General features: G+C 40.5%; 1 protein-coding gene across 20 annotated transcripts in view; it reads left to right on the top strand.

Annotated features, from left to right (window-relative positions):
• The window catches only part of LOC110523975 (mitogen-activated protein kinase 10), an 89,463-nt gene extending 81,235 nt beyond the window's left edge, over nt 1-8,228 (top strand). For 11 of the 20 annotated variants that reach the window (XM_021603180.3, XM_090235057.1, XM_090235066.1 and 8 more), the window contains one exon: nt 4,589-8,228. In XM_021603180.3, the coding sequence (XP_021458855.2) occupies nt 4,589-4,731 (143 nt within the window). In that variant the 3' untranslated portion in view covers nt 4,732-8,228. Of the gene's footprint in view, nt 1-4,583 lie in introns of all 20 variants that reach the window. The other 9 variants (XM_090235065.1, XM_090235062.1, XM_090235059.1 and 6 more) reach the window with 2 other exon arrangements.
• The last annotated feature ends 9,372 nt before the right edge of the window (nt 8,229-17,600 follow it).

Raw genomic sequence — 17,600 nt, 5'->3', positions numbered from 1 at the left:
AGCTGAAGAGCCCCAGATGGCAATATTTCACAGCAGTAGTAGTACCAGGCTCTAAAGCACTGCCTTTCAGCACCACTTGGCTCAGGGCTTACATAGATGGATAGCATTAGAGTAAGCATGTTATTCTGTTATTGGACACAATCAATGTATGAACCCATAAATGGTGATTTTGCCTCCTTGTTTTATTGGAGGTCAGATTAAATGTATTCCACTGTCCTATAATCACGTGCCTCCCACTGCTACAGACACAAACAGGAGATTAATGGTCTGCCTACATATCACCGCACCATTGGCATGCTCTGGACCGAGAGGGATCGTTTTAGCAAGCCTTAGCAAACTCACTTTTTTCTCTTAACTGGCTTGTTACATTTACATTTTAGTAGACAGATACAGAGCGACTTACTGTAGTGAGTGCATACATTTTTCATACTTGTCCCCCATTGGGAATCGAACCCACAACTCTGGTGTTGCAAGTGTCATGCTTTACCAAGTGAGCCACACATGTCCAGGTACATCTTTTGTATCTGGTCATCTTTCTCATTCTTCGCAGTCTGATGCTTTGTCTAGGACAAAGACTTGAGATTTGCTAGCTACCTACGATAGTTTAACGCCACAGATTCAACAGGAAGCTTAAATGTCTGCTCCGGGAAGATAGGAGCATACAAAGAAATAAAACTGTTCTATTGCTATGGGAGCATAGGGCTTTTACAAGAACCAAACAACTGTTGTGTTCCTACTTGCTTAAATATTTGTATCTTTAGTTTAAAATTCTGCTCTTTAACTTGGTCAGTTTCCCAAACTCGGTCCTAGGGCCCCTCATCTATTTGTTTTCTGCTAATGTTTTTAGACAACCATGTCATAGGGGGCAAGGGGTTACCCATTATGCCATACCATGTTATGCTGGTGTCAATTCCAGCCCGGGAAAACAGAACGAGCTCAATCCGATTTTAATCTACAAGAAATTATAGATAGGGCTATTTCATTTAACTTCAGAGCAAATGGCTCTATCTAATCCTCTAAAGGAAAGATTAATGAGGACCTCTTGAGTTCTGCATATTACAATAAGATGTCTTATGGCTTATGGGGCGGTATGAGCCACAGTCTAGGGGGTTATTGTCCTTTTTAAGAAAAACAGAATGGGTCTTCTGGGTCTGGGGCAGTTTCTGACTAGAAAGGATTTCATTGTATATTGAGCTGAGCCTAGGGGATAGTTTAGAGGAGAATGCTTTATAAGATTCAATAGGGAAGCCATCAGGCCCAGGAGCTTTACTGCTCTGCATGGACTGGATTGCCAGAGTAGCTTCATCATCACTTATTGAGGCATCCATGTTAGTTTGTTCATCTGAGATGAGACAGGGGATGTCCAGATTGTCTAGAAATGCATGCATACGAGATGTGTCAGGAAGAGCCACTGACGAGTAAAGAGCAGAGTAGAATTGCTTAAATTGATTGTTGATTTATTTGGGATTGGTAGAAGTTAAATCAGCTGCAACACACATTTCAGGTATGGTGCTGCTAGCAGCGGATTGTCGAAGCTGGTGAGATAACAACTTGCCAGCTTTCTCACCGTGTTCATAAAATGTCTGCCTCGACTTAAACAGAAGCTGCTCCGCTTGTTCAGTGGAAATATTGTCAAATTCCGATTGGTGTAGCAGTCTCTTTGTAGAGTTCAGGAATCGGAGAAGAGGCATATCTGTTGTCCACATCTAGAATGAGTTGAGATCGCTCCGATAAGCGTTTAGTGCGCTGTTTATTGTCATACGCTGTGTATGAAATAATTTGGCCCCTTAGATATGCTTTTAACGACTCCCACACAGTAGAGTGAGACACGTCAGGAGTGCACTATAATACACTGCTCAAAAAAATAAAGGGAACACTTAAACAACACAATGTAACTCCAAGTCAATCACACTTCTGTGAAATCAAACTGTCCACTTGGGAAGCAACACTGATTTCACATGCTGTTGTGCAAATGGAATAGACAACAGGTGGAAATTATAGGCAATTAGCAAGACACCCCCAATAGAGGAGTGGTTCTGCAGGTGGTGACCACAGACCACTTCTCAGTTCCTATGCTTTCTGGCTGATGTTTTGGTCACTTTTGAATGCTGGCGGTGCTTTCACTCTAGTGGTAGCATGAGACTGAGTCTACAACCCACACAAGTGGCCCAGGTAGTGCAGCTCATCGAGGATGGCACATCAATGCAAGCTGTGGCAAGAAGGTTTGCTGTGTCTGTCAGCGTAGTGTCCAGAGCATGGAGGCGCTACCAGGAGACAGGCCAGTACATCAGGAGACGTGGAGGAGGCCAACAACCCAGCGGCAGGACCGCTACCTCTGCCTTTGTGCAAGGAGGAGCAGGAGGAACACTGCCAGAGCCCTGCAAAATGACCTCCAGCAGGCCACAAATGTGCATGTGTCTGCTCAAACGGTCAGAAACAGACTCCATGAGGGTGGTTTGAGGGCCCAATGTCCACAGGTGGGGGTTGTGCTTACAGCCCAACACCGTGCAGGACGTTTGGCATTTGCCAGAGAACACCAAGATTGGCAAATTCGCCACTAGCGCCCTGTGCTCTTCACAGATGAAAGCAGGTTCACACTGAGCACATGTGACAGATTCTGGAGACGCCGTGGAGCACGTTCTGCTGCCTGCAACATCCTCCAGCATGACCGGTTTGGCGGTGGGTCAGTCATGGTGTGGGGTGGCATTTCTTTGGGGGGCCGCACAGCCCTCCATGTGCTCGCCAGAGGTAGCCTGACTGCCATTAGGTACCGAGATGAGATCCTCAGACCCCTTGTGAGACCATATGCTGGTGCGGTTGGCCCTGGATTTCTCCTAATGCAAGACAATGCTAGACCTCATGTAGCTGGAGTGTGTCAGCAGTTCCTGCAAGAGGAAGGCATTGATGCTATGGACTGGCCCGCCCGTTCGCCAGACCTGAATCCAATTGAGCACATCTGGGACATCATGTCTCGCTCCATCCACCAAAGCCACGTTGCACCACAGACTGTCCAGGAGTTGGTGGATGCTTTAGTCCAGGTCTGGGAGGAGATCCCTCAGAAGACCATCCGCCACCTCATCAGGAGCATGCCCAGGCGTTGTAGGGAGGTCATACATGCACGTGGAGGCCACACACACTACTGAGCCTCATTTTGACTTGTTTTAAGGACATTACATCAAAGTTGGATCAGCCTGTAGTGTGGTTTTCCACTTAAATTTTCAGTGTGACTCCATGTCCAGACCTCCATGGGTTGATAAATTTGATTTCCATTGATAATTTTTGTGTGATTTTGTTGTCAGCACATTCAACTATGTAAAGAAAAAAGTATTTAATAAGAATATTTCATTCATTCAGATCTAGGATGTGTTATTTTAGTGTTCCCTTTATTTTTTTGAGCAGTGTATAAATAAAATGTAAAAAACTGCTAAAAACAACAAAATACCCAGAAGAAAACCTTGGACCCCCATGCTTGCCTTACCTCTGTTGGAAGGCTGCATCTACCTCTCCTAGACTAGAGCAAAATACTACCATGTTAAACCGAACCTCAGTAGAGCTCTATCTAGGGTGAACACAATCAAGTTTACACATAGGGAAGGGATTCTATAGGGAACCACCTCGGTTACCTTATGTATCTTATGCAATATACATATTTGAAGGATAATAAAAAATATATATTTAAAAAAAGGAGGCATATATCCCCCAACCCCATCCACTTGGGATGACTTTAAAAAATCTATTTTTTTTAAATGATTGGAAAACAAACCCAGTATAATTCAACATTTGTATAAATGTAACCCTCGGTTAAACATCCTAACAAGCCAGAACACCGACAAACGTTTATTAATCTTAAAAGCATAACTGTCTACTCACCAAACTCTTGCTTACAAGATGAAACTTAAGACAAACAGGACTGCCTATTGAAAGACATTTGCCTCAAATATATTTATATTGTATTAGAAATGGTCTGGCTACTATCCATACTGTGTACCTACAGTGCATTCAAATACTGTACTGTACTATACTGTCCTGTAGCCTAAGCATGTCTGTATGTTTGCAGAAATTCATCACCATCTAGTGATAAAAAGTTGCACATGAATGCTGAAATGTCACCCTGGTCTGTAATGTTTCCAAAGACAGGTAGGTAGATAGGGAACTACATCTTTTAACATAAAAGTATTACATTCTTATTATTACACTAATGTGATATTATTGTATTTAAGGAGATAGCCGACAGAGTACCCCAGCCTTAACTCGCCTCTCACCTATCTGGTGACACACTGTGATGTGTTTGTATGTAGGGTTCTGGGTGTACTATTTGGTTGTGTTGTGACCGAGTGTCCAGTTTTTGTGTGGGGTTATGTGTCACAATAAGGGTTGTGACTGACTGAGAATGTCCGGTAGTGTCTGTGGCAGGGCTGGGGTCAATTCCATTAAAATTCCAGTCAATTCAGAAGGCAAACGGAATTCCAATTCCACATTTTTCTAATTGAAAAGCACTGAAGTAAAATTGGAATTGGAATTTCAGTGTACTTCCTTAGTTCCTCTTAGTTCGTTGTAACCCGGCTGTCTGTTGATTCCCTCAGCACAGGTGCAGCCGTGAACAGCAGTGGTGAGAGCCTCCCTTCCCCCTCCGTCAACGATATCTCCTCCATGTCCACCGACCAGACCCTGGCCTCAGACACTGACAGCAGCCTGGAGACCTCCGCAGGACACCTGGGGTGTTGCAGGTGACTAGCAGCCTGCCTGCGCAACCCAATGTTCTTCAGAAGGTGAAACGCAATGTCCAAACAACCAACCAACCCACCAAAACCTGAAAAAAAACAAAGATTATTCAAAATAAAAAAAGTATCATATTAAAAGGGATTTAAGAAAACGTAAAGAATAATGATTGTGAAAGTTAAGCTTGCATTTTCATTCAAAAAGAAAAAACAATGAAATATGAACTTCTTGTTACTTTACTTATACACCCCATCCCCCCCAAAAAAATATGGCACCATTAAAAAAAATTTAAAAAATACTGAGACAGTCATCTTTCTGTGAAGTGTAAATTGACTGGCTGCTGGTAACCCAAATTCCTTGCAGGTGCCTGTGCTTCAGTCGATGTGGCAAAGTGGGCCCTTTTCATACATTACTGTACAGCAATATTCACTGCTCAAAAAATAAAGGGAACACTAAAATAACACATCCTAGATCTGAATGAATGACATTCTTATTAAATACTTTTTTCTTTACATAGTTGAATGTGCTGACAACAAAATCACACAAAAATTATCAATAGAAATCAAATTTATCAACCCATGGAGGTCTGGATTTGGAGTCACACTCAAAATTAAAGTGGAAAACCACACTACAGGCTGATCCAACTTTGATGTAATGTCCTTAAAACAAATCAAAATGAGGCTCAGTAGTGTGTGTGTGGCCTCCACGTGCCTGTATGACCTCCCTACAACGCCTGGGCATGCTCCTGATGAGGTGGCGGATGGTCTCCTGAGGGATCTCTTCCCAGACCTGGACTAAAGCATCCTCCAACTCCTGGACATGGATGGATGGAGCGAGACATGATGTCCCAGATGTGCTCAATTGGATTCAGGTCAGGCGAACGGGCGGGCCAGTCCATAGCATCAATGCCTTCCTCTTGCAGGAACTGCTGACACACTCCAGCCACATGAGGTCTAGCATTGTCTTGCATTAGAAGGAACCCAGGGCTAACCACACCAGCATATGGTCTCACAAGGGGTCTGAGGATCTCATCTCGGTACCTAATGGCAGTCAGGCTACCTCTGGCGAGCACATGGAGGGCTGTGCGGCCCCCCAAAGAAATGCCACCCCACACCATGACTGACCCACCGCCAAACCGGTCATGCTGGAGGATGTTGCAGGCAGCAGAACGTTCTCCACGGCGTCTCCAGACTGTCACGTGCTCAGTGTTTTTTATGGGGTGTCTTGCTAAATGGCTATAATTTCCACCTGTTGTCTATTCCATTTGCACAACAGCATGTGAAATGTATTGTCAATCAGTGTTGCTTCCTAAGTGGACAGTTTGATTTCACAGAAGTGTGATTGACTTGGAGTTACATTGTGTTGTTTAAGTGTTCCCTTTATTTTTTTGAGCAGTGTATAAACCTCCATTCACTTTCCCCTATGTGACTGTATTACTATGTTTTAATAACCTCTAGGTTTGGTCCTTGGGTTTGTCTCTTGTGTGGGTGACAAATTGGTGTGTTTTCATGTGATTATTTCCGGAGGTGTTAGTGCTAGTGCTCGACACTGCATAGCACCCCCGCCCTTTGTAAATATGTAATTCTGTACAGCTGTGTGAGACACAGACAGACAGACAGACAGACAGACAGACAGACAGACAGGCAGGCAGACAGGCAGGCAGACAGGCAGACAGGCAGGCAGGCAGGCAGGCAGGCAGGCAGGCAGGCAGGCAGGCAGTACTGGATGTTCTTCTATAGCACACCTTGCCACATGACATCACCACCTTGACCCCTGACATTTGACCCCTAACCTTTCACCTTAGTTTGACCCCTTGCCTTTTAGTCCTGCTGCATGATTACAAAAGCTAACACAAATTATATGATAAATTACAACTATAAATACTTTTGTTTATAATACCATTTAACGTAATTGAACTTCTTTTCAACCATATTGGTGACAAAACCTGTGGATGGGGAGCTTCGGTTGATGATGGATATATAAATATACATACAGTGTGTGATCTTCTGCAGGAGCAGGGCTGAGCAGGTTTGGGTTCAATTCAGTCAATTCTGAATGTCAACTGAAATTCCAATTCCACATTTCTCATGGAAATGCATTTTTTATTTTTTTATTTTATCTTTATTTAACTAGGCAAGTCAGTTAAGAACAAATTCTTATTTTCAATGACGTCCTAGGAACAGTGGGTTAACTGCCTTGTTCAAGGGCAGAACAATAGATTTTACCTTGTCAGCTCTGGGATTCGATCTTGCAACCTTTCGGTTACTAGTCCAACGCTCTAACCACTAGGCCAGGAAAATTGGAATAAGAACTAGAATTGACTGAATTGAAATGTAAATTCACCCAAACCCTGTTGCTGAGCTGGAACCTTAAGTTCTCGTAGTTGGTTTGTGTTTTTGTGAAATGAAATCTCTTCTGACTGCATCCCTGCACCACTCCACTGTCTGTGGACAGTCCCACCCACAGCCTTGCATGTCATTCCCAATGTCACCTAACCACAACCAGGAAGGTCACTCACTCTGTTTCTGTGTCACTACTGTGGTGTAAAGAAGAGTAGTTCAGGAGACAGTCGCCTTATATGTGTATTACTGTCGGAAGCACAGAACGGTTTGGGGGGGGGGGTTACCTCATAGTTTCGTTTTTAGTTTTGTTCCTCAAATGGCATCCATTTTAATTTACATTGAATGAGTACTACCTTAATGCCATATATTGTCAAAAGGGAAGCCGGTGATATATCGACTACCTATAAAACCAGTAATGTTAAATATAATTTTTGACTGTATTATTGATTTATTTATTATTTTCATTGACTGAATCAGAATAATGGGAAGTGCCTTGTTTGGAATTATGCCGTTTCCTCATCTTAGATATACAACGATGCGTGCACTGAAATTAAGCTACAGATTGACGGACCCCATTACTGAGATGCTGAATTTAGGTATTATTTGAAGTAGAATCTGAAGTTGGTGTCTGTTAGGATTGCAATATTTATGGTAACTTTCCCAAAATTCTGGGTTTTTCCGTAAATATCAGTTGGAGGATTCCCAGTTGGAAGATTCCCTCACTGATTATTCCCCTTGTCCAACCAGGATTTTCTGGAAAACCTGGACATTTTTTGGAAAGTTACCAGAAATGTTGAAACCCGAGTGTCTAGCGTGTCCTGTTCAATCTGATTCTGCATGATTTCACACCCATTGTCTGCACATACTGTAGATGCACATAGTCACCACTACTGACCGATGCCCATGTCCTCCCTATTGGAACTATACTACGACCATTACCATGTTATTGTTGCATCTTTGAATAACTAAATAATGTAGAATTTAAACCTACTTTTTAAAACACAATGGACTTGTTATCAGATAGTCATCATCATATAAATGTTCTTCTGACCTATATAGTTACCTAGCAACTGAGCAGAATACCTCCTAATTTGTATGGTTTTGGTTTGTATCTGTAAATGTCTTATTTGATCAGTGTCCTTACATTTCAATAAAGGGATGAAATCATCCGTTTTACTTTTGTTTGTATACTGTATATAAGCATGAGATCCATACGTAGTAGATACGCATGAGATCCATACGTAGTTTAATCTACTACACTTCTAGATTAAGCACAGTTTACAGAAACATTGGGAGATTGGTTGGGATAGCAGCAATGTTTCATTGTGTGCATTTGTCTTGTTATTATGACATTCAAATTGTTAAGGCATTCCTGCATGTTTGTTGCAAGCCAGTGCATTAGCAAAAATGTATAACTTTCTTGCTTGCATGGACAACACCATATAAATACTGTAAATAGATAGTATGTCATAATTAATAAAAACCTATAGAAGTAATATTGATAGTCACATTTCAATTAGAATTACACCCGTATTTCTAATGTCTCCATACTGTAAATAAGTGGGCAATTACTTGTAAGTACTGTATACAGTACAGTACACTTCAAAGAGCCAAGCATACGCTTTAAAGAGCTAATAAAGTGCTAAACGGGGGTTCTGAGATGTATCCAGGATAGGGCTCGGCTTCCCGTTCACAGGCTCTAAGAAATGTTTTAGAACAGGGTAGAACTTTAATGTATATAATATTTTAGATCAATTACCAACAATTTTCTTACGACTGGTTTATGCTTGCCCTACAAAGGCAAAACTCAGTAACTACAAATTTGGTCAAAAATCTTTGATCTGTTGAAATGGCCAGGTATATTATCTAAAGAAATTTGAAGATGTTTTTGTTATTGTATGCGTAGGATAAAAAGTTCACAACAAATAAACATTTTTGCATTTAATGATCGTCCCTGTACAGTTTTAGTTGTTAGTGAGAGATTCAGTCTTTCAAAACAAGGACCCGCTTCACTTCGGTAATAATAATTACAAACGTGTGGGTTCTTATATTTAAAAACATCCAGTGGAAAATGTACAACAGCACATCATGCTTCTGTCTGATTTGTGTGTAGTATTAACTAATTTCCACCATACTGCTCTACAAAGTCAAAATGCTGTATCTACACCATTTTTTTACTGCAAAATCTGACTTCAAAGTAGTTTTCTGTCTAGACAGATGGCAATTTCTGATACTCCATGATATATTCTGATCAACTGGCTTGTTCTTGTGTCAGGAAACGAAATACCACATTAAATCAGAAAAGTAAATGTTCTAAAATGCTGGAAGTGGGCCTATTTTATTCCAACTGCTTCTTTTAGACAGCCAGCACATCAGTATGTACTGTAGGTGTCAGAAATCAATGTAAACGATGTGGTTTCCTACTATACCTATGACTTCCAATAAATCAGCATTTGTCAGCTGAATTTAATGGGAAAAGGCATGTGGACAAAGGGCGTTATTTTAACAATGTTCTCAGATGTTTTGGGCCTTAACTTTGTACACTACGTTATGAGGACCCTCAGGGCAGAGGAGTCAATGTAAGGGTTTTCTTTAAACTGTTGCGTGTTCTTGTTATGTACATTTAACAGTATCGTGGTAGAGTATGTCATTGGAAATATGATGAGGGGTATATACAGTGTATTTGTGTACAGTCACATTAAAACTAGAATTAGACTTGGTTGGGACATTATGGTTGGGGAAGGGGTATCAATACAGAATGATAATTTCTGTAATTTGAACTGAAAGTGTTTGTGAAAGACATACCACACAAAAGCTTTGACTAAATTAAATGTAAAAATTAAATTTTGCCTTTACAGTTAATTAATTGTCCACGAGGCCTGTCTGCATTGCTCAACCGTTGTATTTATGCCATAAGATTTCTGGCATAACATTCATCCAAAATATCTTTGACTAATTTCAAATGAGTCTATCCTAGTCATTGAAACAACAATGCTAGTGTCCATTATTACTTCTCGATGATCATACTATAACAGTGCAAGAAACAATTATTATAGTTAAACCAAGGGGCTGATGTTGTGAATAGCTAATAATGTTAGGAACAGAACAGATTATAGTAGATGTTGAGAGTTGTTATGTGAAGTTGAAATCTAAACAGATGATTTGGTTCATCTGAATCAGGGCATTTCAGATTTTTTTCCCATTCCTTCTCTTTTTCTGATGTAAGTTAGTGAACCATTTAGTTGACATGATAGTTATCACTTTGAAAATAATTTATCTTGTTCACGCTGACGATCGATCTCAAGCTCCAAAGGCTAGCAATTCCAATCAAATAAAACAAACAAAGAAAATGGTTCAAAAGATAAAAAAAATAACTGAAACCTGTTTAAAACACTTAACATTTTAAAAGTACAGTGTATGTAAAAAAAAAAATGTATATGATTGAAAATAAACTAACTTTGAACTTGGGAATGAGTATGCTTTTTTTATCTTGAGAATGTTTCTATCTGTGTGTGTGTGCACACTATTGTCGTTGGCCTTACAGTGCTGCCTCCTGTTCATCTCCCATATCTCCCTTAGAAACAGGGCGGAGTTGGCATGACAACAAAGTTTCTTGTTGAGTTTGGTATGGCCCAAATAGCACCCAGTGTTGTTGCGGAGACCTTATCATGAGTCATGACTGCAGTGAAATTCTACATGACCACTGAGTCACGGTAATCTTCTCTGCACATGCGTTAGTAGTACCCAGCTCGCTAACAATCATCAGGTTGCTAATGGCCTGGTGCTCAGGGCTCTATTGTCACTCTAACCACTCTGACATCATCAAAACATCATCTTAGTCCATGCCCCTCTGACATTGCTCGTCCATATATGAAAGAAGTTCAACAACAGGTTGAAACTGAGTGGAAAACAGGTTTTGAAACATCCACAAAAAACATAACACAATGAAACAGCAGAAAAACAAACAAATTGGTCTAGCCTAAATTTTGAATAGCCTAGAAAAAGGGAATTTTTTTATATTTTCATAATTAATAGGCTGACACATTACCTTTAGCAACAGAATATCTCCCCATCGTGCGTTTCTCATCCCCTCTCTCCATTCGTTTCTCCAGTGGGTCTGTCAACAGTTTAATGAAATATGTTTAGTTGTGAAAACATGTTACTATCGATGTTCCCATACAGATTTCACTTGGTTTCCCAAATTAAGCACTGGGTAGCTGCAGGAACAGGGTTGGAGAGCCCATGGTCAGCGAAATAACAGGAGTAACAGGAGTAGCCCTGACATTAGTGAAAAACGTAATGGTGGGAAAGTGGCCTCCTTTCGCTATTCCAGGGCATATGGATGACGTCTTTTTTGTTCATGCCCATTTCATAATGGGTCATATTAGGGGGGTGCTCCCTCTGCTGTTTCCTGAAGTCCACAATCATCCTTTGTTTTGTTGACGTTGAGGTTATTTTCCTGGCACCACACTACAAGAGCCCTCAACCTACAGGGAGGAGGTGAGGGCTCTGGGAGTGTGGTACCAGGAATATTCCACACTCCCAGAGCCCTCAGCTCCTCCCTGTAGGCTAAGGGCTCTGGGAGTGTGGTGCCAGGAAAATGACCTCTCACTCAATGTCAACAAAACAAAGGAGATGATTGTGGACTTCAGGAAACAGCAGAGGGAGCACCCCCCTATCCACATTGAAGGGACAGCAGTGGAGAAGGTGGAAAGCTTCAAGTTGGTCCACACACACAGTCCACCCGCAACAGTGCCTCTTCAACCATAAGAGGCTGAAGAAATGTGGCTTGGCACCTAAAACCCTCAAACTTTTACAGATCCACAATTGGGAGCATCCTGTCGGGCTGTATCACCGCCTGGTACAACTGCAGCCTCCGCAACTGCAGGGCTTTCCAGAGGGTGGTGCGGTCTGCCCAACGCTTCACAGGGGGCAAACTACCTTCCCTCCAGGACACCTACAGCACCTGATGTCATAGGAAAGCCAAAAATGTAATCAAGGACAACAACCACCAAAGCCACTGCCTGTTCACCCCGCTATCATCCAGAAGGCGAGGTCAGTAGAGGTGTATCAAAGCTGGGGCCGAGCGACTGAAAAACATTAAGGCCATCAGACTGTTAAATAGTCATCACGAGCACATTAGAGGCTGCTGCCTATATACATAGACTGGCCACTTTAATAAATGGATCACTAGTCACTTTAATAATGTTTACATATCTTGCATTACTCATCTCACATGTACATATATGCTGTATTCCATACTATTCTACTGTATCTTAGTCCATGCCCCTCTGACATTGCTCGTCCATATATTTATATATTCTTAATTCCATTCCATTACTTAGATTTCTGTGTATTCTGTATATGTTGTGAAATTGTTAGAAATTACTTGTTAGATATTACTGCGCTGTCGGAGCTAGACACACAAGCATTTCGCTACACCCGCAATAAAATCTGCTAAACACGTGTTTGTGACCAATAAGATTTGACTTAAAGACGAGATTAAATTGAGAAACGTCTGATGGGTGAACATATGATCACTTGATGAGAGAACAGTGTGTGCAACCTGAGACAAGGAACAGAGCGCAAGCTTTATTTGCAACTTTCCAAAATCATCAATAGCCGATAGATGCATCATGCAGCCCATATATCTTTTGATTTCTAAGGCATTCTATAGTTTGTATCATTCATGGCTAAAGTTGCCAAATAACTCTAAATCTAGCATATAGGACCTGTTTCAAATACTCAGTATAGCCAATTCATATGCGTACTCTTGCTCCGGAATGGGAAAAATATCCTCTCTATTTTATTCAGTTAAGTTCAGTTATATTCTTCTTACTTTAAAATCATATAATATAAAATGGCACCGGACTTAAGCATATCGTATTTGCTAAATGAATAAGTCTATGGCATGGCGCATAGCCAGATAACATGCAGTAGGCCAACTCATATTCTGTTCTTCTGAAATATTTTTTTTTCTTTAGACCTGCCTAAAATAAATAATGGTTTTATGGTGATGGTGTTTATTCAATTGATTTATTCAACTTTTTTTTAAAGTAGATGTTCCAAAGGCGTGCATCAGTGGCTTGTATGCTTGGAGGCCTAGAGAACGTGGTTATGTTAATTAACGGTCAATTCCTGTGAGACCAGAAGGCTTTTGCATGACAATAACAGGCTGACAAAATGGCATACCGCCACAGCCTTTTCAACCTTTGTTATCCTTAATAGAACCAACCTAGGAGTGTTGGGAGTGTTTAGCCCATTAACATGTGGCCAAGCGAGGAGTGATAGGGCTCTATTCAATCTGTATTGCTGAAGCGTTACAGATTGTGCAATAGAAATGTAAAGGTAATTTCTGACTGAGACTGCATATGCAACACTTAGTACCTTGAATGCGGTCTCCGCTAATGGGGCCTTTAAATTTCAATCGCGCTGCAAAGCTGAACTTCAGTACCAGTCAAAAGTTTGGACACCTTCTCATTCAAGGCTTTTTCTTACTTTTACTATTTTCTACATTGTAGAATAATAGTGAAGACATCTAAACTATGAAATAACACATATCCTGTAGTAACCAAAAAGGTGTTAAACAAATCTAAATATATTTTAGATTTGAGATTGTTCAAAGTAGCCACCCTTTCCCTTAATGACAGCTTTGCACACACTTGGCATTCTCTCAACCAAAGTTGAAGCACAAGCACTCTGCTACACCCGAAATAACATCTGCTAAACACGTGTATGTAACAAATAACATTTGATTTGATTTAGAAAGTGTGTCCCCTCAGGCCTGGAGCGAAGCAAAAGTCATTCCTCTACTTAAGAATAGTAAAGCTGTCATGCTGGTATAAAGGATTTTGGAGACAGGTGCAGGAATACACCCAAAACAAACATGTATGCAAAAACACTGGGCTGTACCCAAACAAAAGAGCGAGGGTAAATCTTGTTGACCGACACGGGACGATACCCATAATACACAGTATATAAAGCACGTAGCATAACAGCTGCACCAACGCATAGGTACTCACACCACCAACAGACATGGAAACAATAATCGACCCCACCATGGTGAACAAAGGTCACATTTTTACAAATACAATCAGTGGGAATAGGGGCAAGGTGTGTGCAATGAAAGTTTCAGGGGGATCTGTGACAAAAGACCCCTTTACTGGCTCAAATATCTGACCAAGCAGCCTGTTATCAACCCTTAGTAAACTTTTTACTTTCAGCATGCCTATAGGGAAGGACATTTAACAAGCACAGCACATAGCACAAATGACCAATGGTTGACTGAGAGAAATTGATGATAAAAAGAATGTGTGTGTGTTCTGTGTTATTATGACTTAGAAGTGTCAACCTGATCAAATCCTTCTAGTAGGACATTCAGTGATTGGCTTTGGAAAAAATTACTATCAACAGTGTACAGTGTAAAGGATATCAAATACTCAGATCTGGATTGAAAAATAGGCTAAATCATGAGAAGTTACAAATCTAGGCTTTGTCTACACTCAAGTTAAATAAAGGATGCAGGACATGAGCTCTAGGACCATGCCTCAGGACTACCTGGCCTGACGACTCCTGGCTGTCCCTGTCCCCAGTCTACCCGGTCTTGCTGCTGATCCAGTCTCTGCTGTTTCTGTCTGCAGCTATTGGAACCCTGACCTGCTCAGGGCTCACCGGAGGTGCCACCTTGTCCCAGACCTGCTGTTTGATCCTGTCTCCTTCTACCGGACCTACACGTCTCAACCTCTAAATGCTCAGCTATGAAGAGCCAACTGGCATTTACTCCTAAGGTGCTGAACTATTGCACCCTCTATAACCACTGATTATTATTTAACACTGCTGGTCATCTATGAAAGTTCTTCACATCTTGAAGAACGATCTACCCTAAATGGCTGTACTCTTTGATAATCTCCATCAGCACAGCCAGAAGAGGATTGGACACCTCTCAGAGACTGGTTCCTCTAAGTTTCTTCCTAGGTTCCTGCCTTTCTTAGGGAGTTTTTCCTAGCCACTTTACTCCTACACATGCATTGCTTGCTCGTTGGGGTTTTAGGTTGGGTATCGGTAAAAGCACTTTGTGACAACTGCTGATGTAAAAGGGGCTTTATAAATACATTTGATAGAGTTCTTGTATATGCTTCTATTCATGTCAGTAACTCTAAATATGATATCTTACATTTCCTCAATAGGAAGTTGTACCTTAAGCCAACACTTTTTCCTGGTCTTTCCTGCTGGGGACAGGGGGCTTCAGGTTTGGCAATGGAGGGCCTAGAGAATTGGAATATTAACAATAATTAGTGCCCACATTTATGAATGAATAAAATTCAATTTGGGTTGGTGTGTATCTCATCTGATTGAGAATTGCTGATGATATACTGTATGTCTATTTAAAAAAAAAATGATATGCCACCGAACCACACAATTCTATCTAGTGACAGTGCACACAACCGTTCACTTATTTTACCAGGTCAAAAATAACATCAATAACATCAGACCTGGAAAAGAGGTCAGAGCTCTCAAGTAAAAGGCATATCCATTGCAGCAGCTATGGTATGGATAAATACAATGGGACACCACCACAGCTGCATGAATGTGTGATCTTTCTATAATATTAGCTAATTTAACAATTTCCAGACCCAACAAATAACAGAAGAGTAGGAAGGCTATTGTTGCTGTATTTTAGCCTACTGTACCCCACCCCATCAACCAACTACTAGCTAGTGACAAGGCTATGTTGTTATCATTTAATAATAATGTTGTACTGTAGCCTACTGCATCCCATATCAACCAACTTACCAACTAGTAGTGACAAGGCTATATAGTTGTCATTCAGTAATACTGTAATGATAATGTTCCTTACTGTACACCACATTAACCATCTAGCTAGCTAGTGATACAGGCTTTTTAACAAAATATATATCTAGCTAGCTAGCATGATTGCATATAAAACAACTTTACAGATGATTACAAAGTACAAAAGCTCTGTTGCTCTTGGGAACTAGATGGAGGCATCCAAATAGTAAGGGAACACCCCCCTGAAATGGACAAAAGTGAATGGGAAGTCATTGGCACTGGACAAACCATATACACGGTGTGCAATACCACTCAATTCGGCGTCGTTTCGTTCAAAGTTGATTGCAAATGCCATATGGCAAATGCCAGGTGTAACACTTTTAAAAAAACAGGTGGCGAGCGTGCTCCACCGTGGTTTTTCATATTGCAAATGCAACACAAGTCAACATCCAAAAGCAAAATTTTGAAAAAGTGAAAAAAAATTCAAAAACCTAGCAACACCTTAAAAAGGTGCTTTCTGGACCGTTTTTCGAAATACTTTCGATTTTTTTGTCAATTACATATGTGTAAGAACTGTATGAATATACTTTGTCCAATTTTATTGTCATATTTTTTTATTTTTTTACTTGTGCACAAGGCATATGTTTTGTCCATTTGCAATATGATTTCATAGGAAGTCAAAAGTCAAAAATAGCAGAAATTTTGGAAAAACTTCACACACCCTTAAAAAAGTGCTTTCTGGACCGTTTTTCAAAATTCTTTAGATTTTGTGTCAATTACACATGTATAAGAACTGTATCAACATACTTCTGTCTTCTTCTTTTTTTTTTACTTGTGCATAAGGCATATGTTTTCTCCATTTGCAATATGATTTCATAGGAAGTCAAAAGTCGAAAATGTAAGCTTTTTTTCAAAAACGTATCACCCCCTTAAAAAAGTGCTTTCTGGACCGTTTTTCGAAATTCTTTCAGTTTTTGTCAATTAATCATGTGTAAGAATTGTAGAATATACTTTTGTCAACTTTTATTATCATAATTTATTATTATTTTTTACTTGTTCAAGGCACATGTTTTGTCCATTTGCAATAAGATTTCATAGGATGTCAAAAGTCAAAGTCAAAAGTCACTTTTTTGGGGCCAAATGCCATAAGAAATATCCAAATGCAATATGAAAGATTTGAAAATGCCAAATCAGGATGTTATGTCCATTTGCCATGTACCATCACGAATTTGACATGCTCAAAAATCCTGCAGAAATGCAAAATTGACTGGCCCGATGAACTCGGGATCGCTGGGCAGTGATTCTGGTTCCTCTCCATCGCTCGTTAGGGTTGATTTCAGAATGTCACTTTGGTGATGGTACCTCACTGTTTAAACATATTGCAAATGGACAATAGTCACCAGCAAGTCATCGTCCATCAGTCAATTAGATATCATTCTGACACCAAACTGATACAAACTGACACCAAACCCACTTTTTCCAACTCGTTTAGTAGCCAACTATCACATACTTCAGAGCTGGCCCAAAATTCACAACGCCTTTGTTCAAACCATAATAAAAACGTAAAACACGTACAGTGCCTTGCGAAAGTATTCGGCCCCCTTGAACTTTGTGACCTTTTGCCACATTTCAGGCTTCAAACATAAAGATATAAAACTGTATTTTTTTGTGAAGAATCAACAACAAGTGGGACACAATCATGAAGTGGAATGACATTTATTGGATATTTCAAACTTTTTAAACAAATCA

This window comes from Oncorhynchus mykiss, chromosome 5, assembly GCF_057628025.1.
Source record: "Oncorhynchus mykiss isolate SJ-2025 chromosome 5, ASM5762802v1, whole genome shotgun sequence".
Lineage (NCBI taxonomy): Eukaryota > Metazoa > Chordata > Actinopteri > Salmoniformes > Salmonidae > Oncorhynchus > Oncorhynchus mykiss.
The sequence above is the reverse complement of the archived record's forward strand: the minus strand, read 5'-3'. Positions and strand labels throughout refer to the sequence as shown.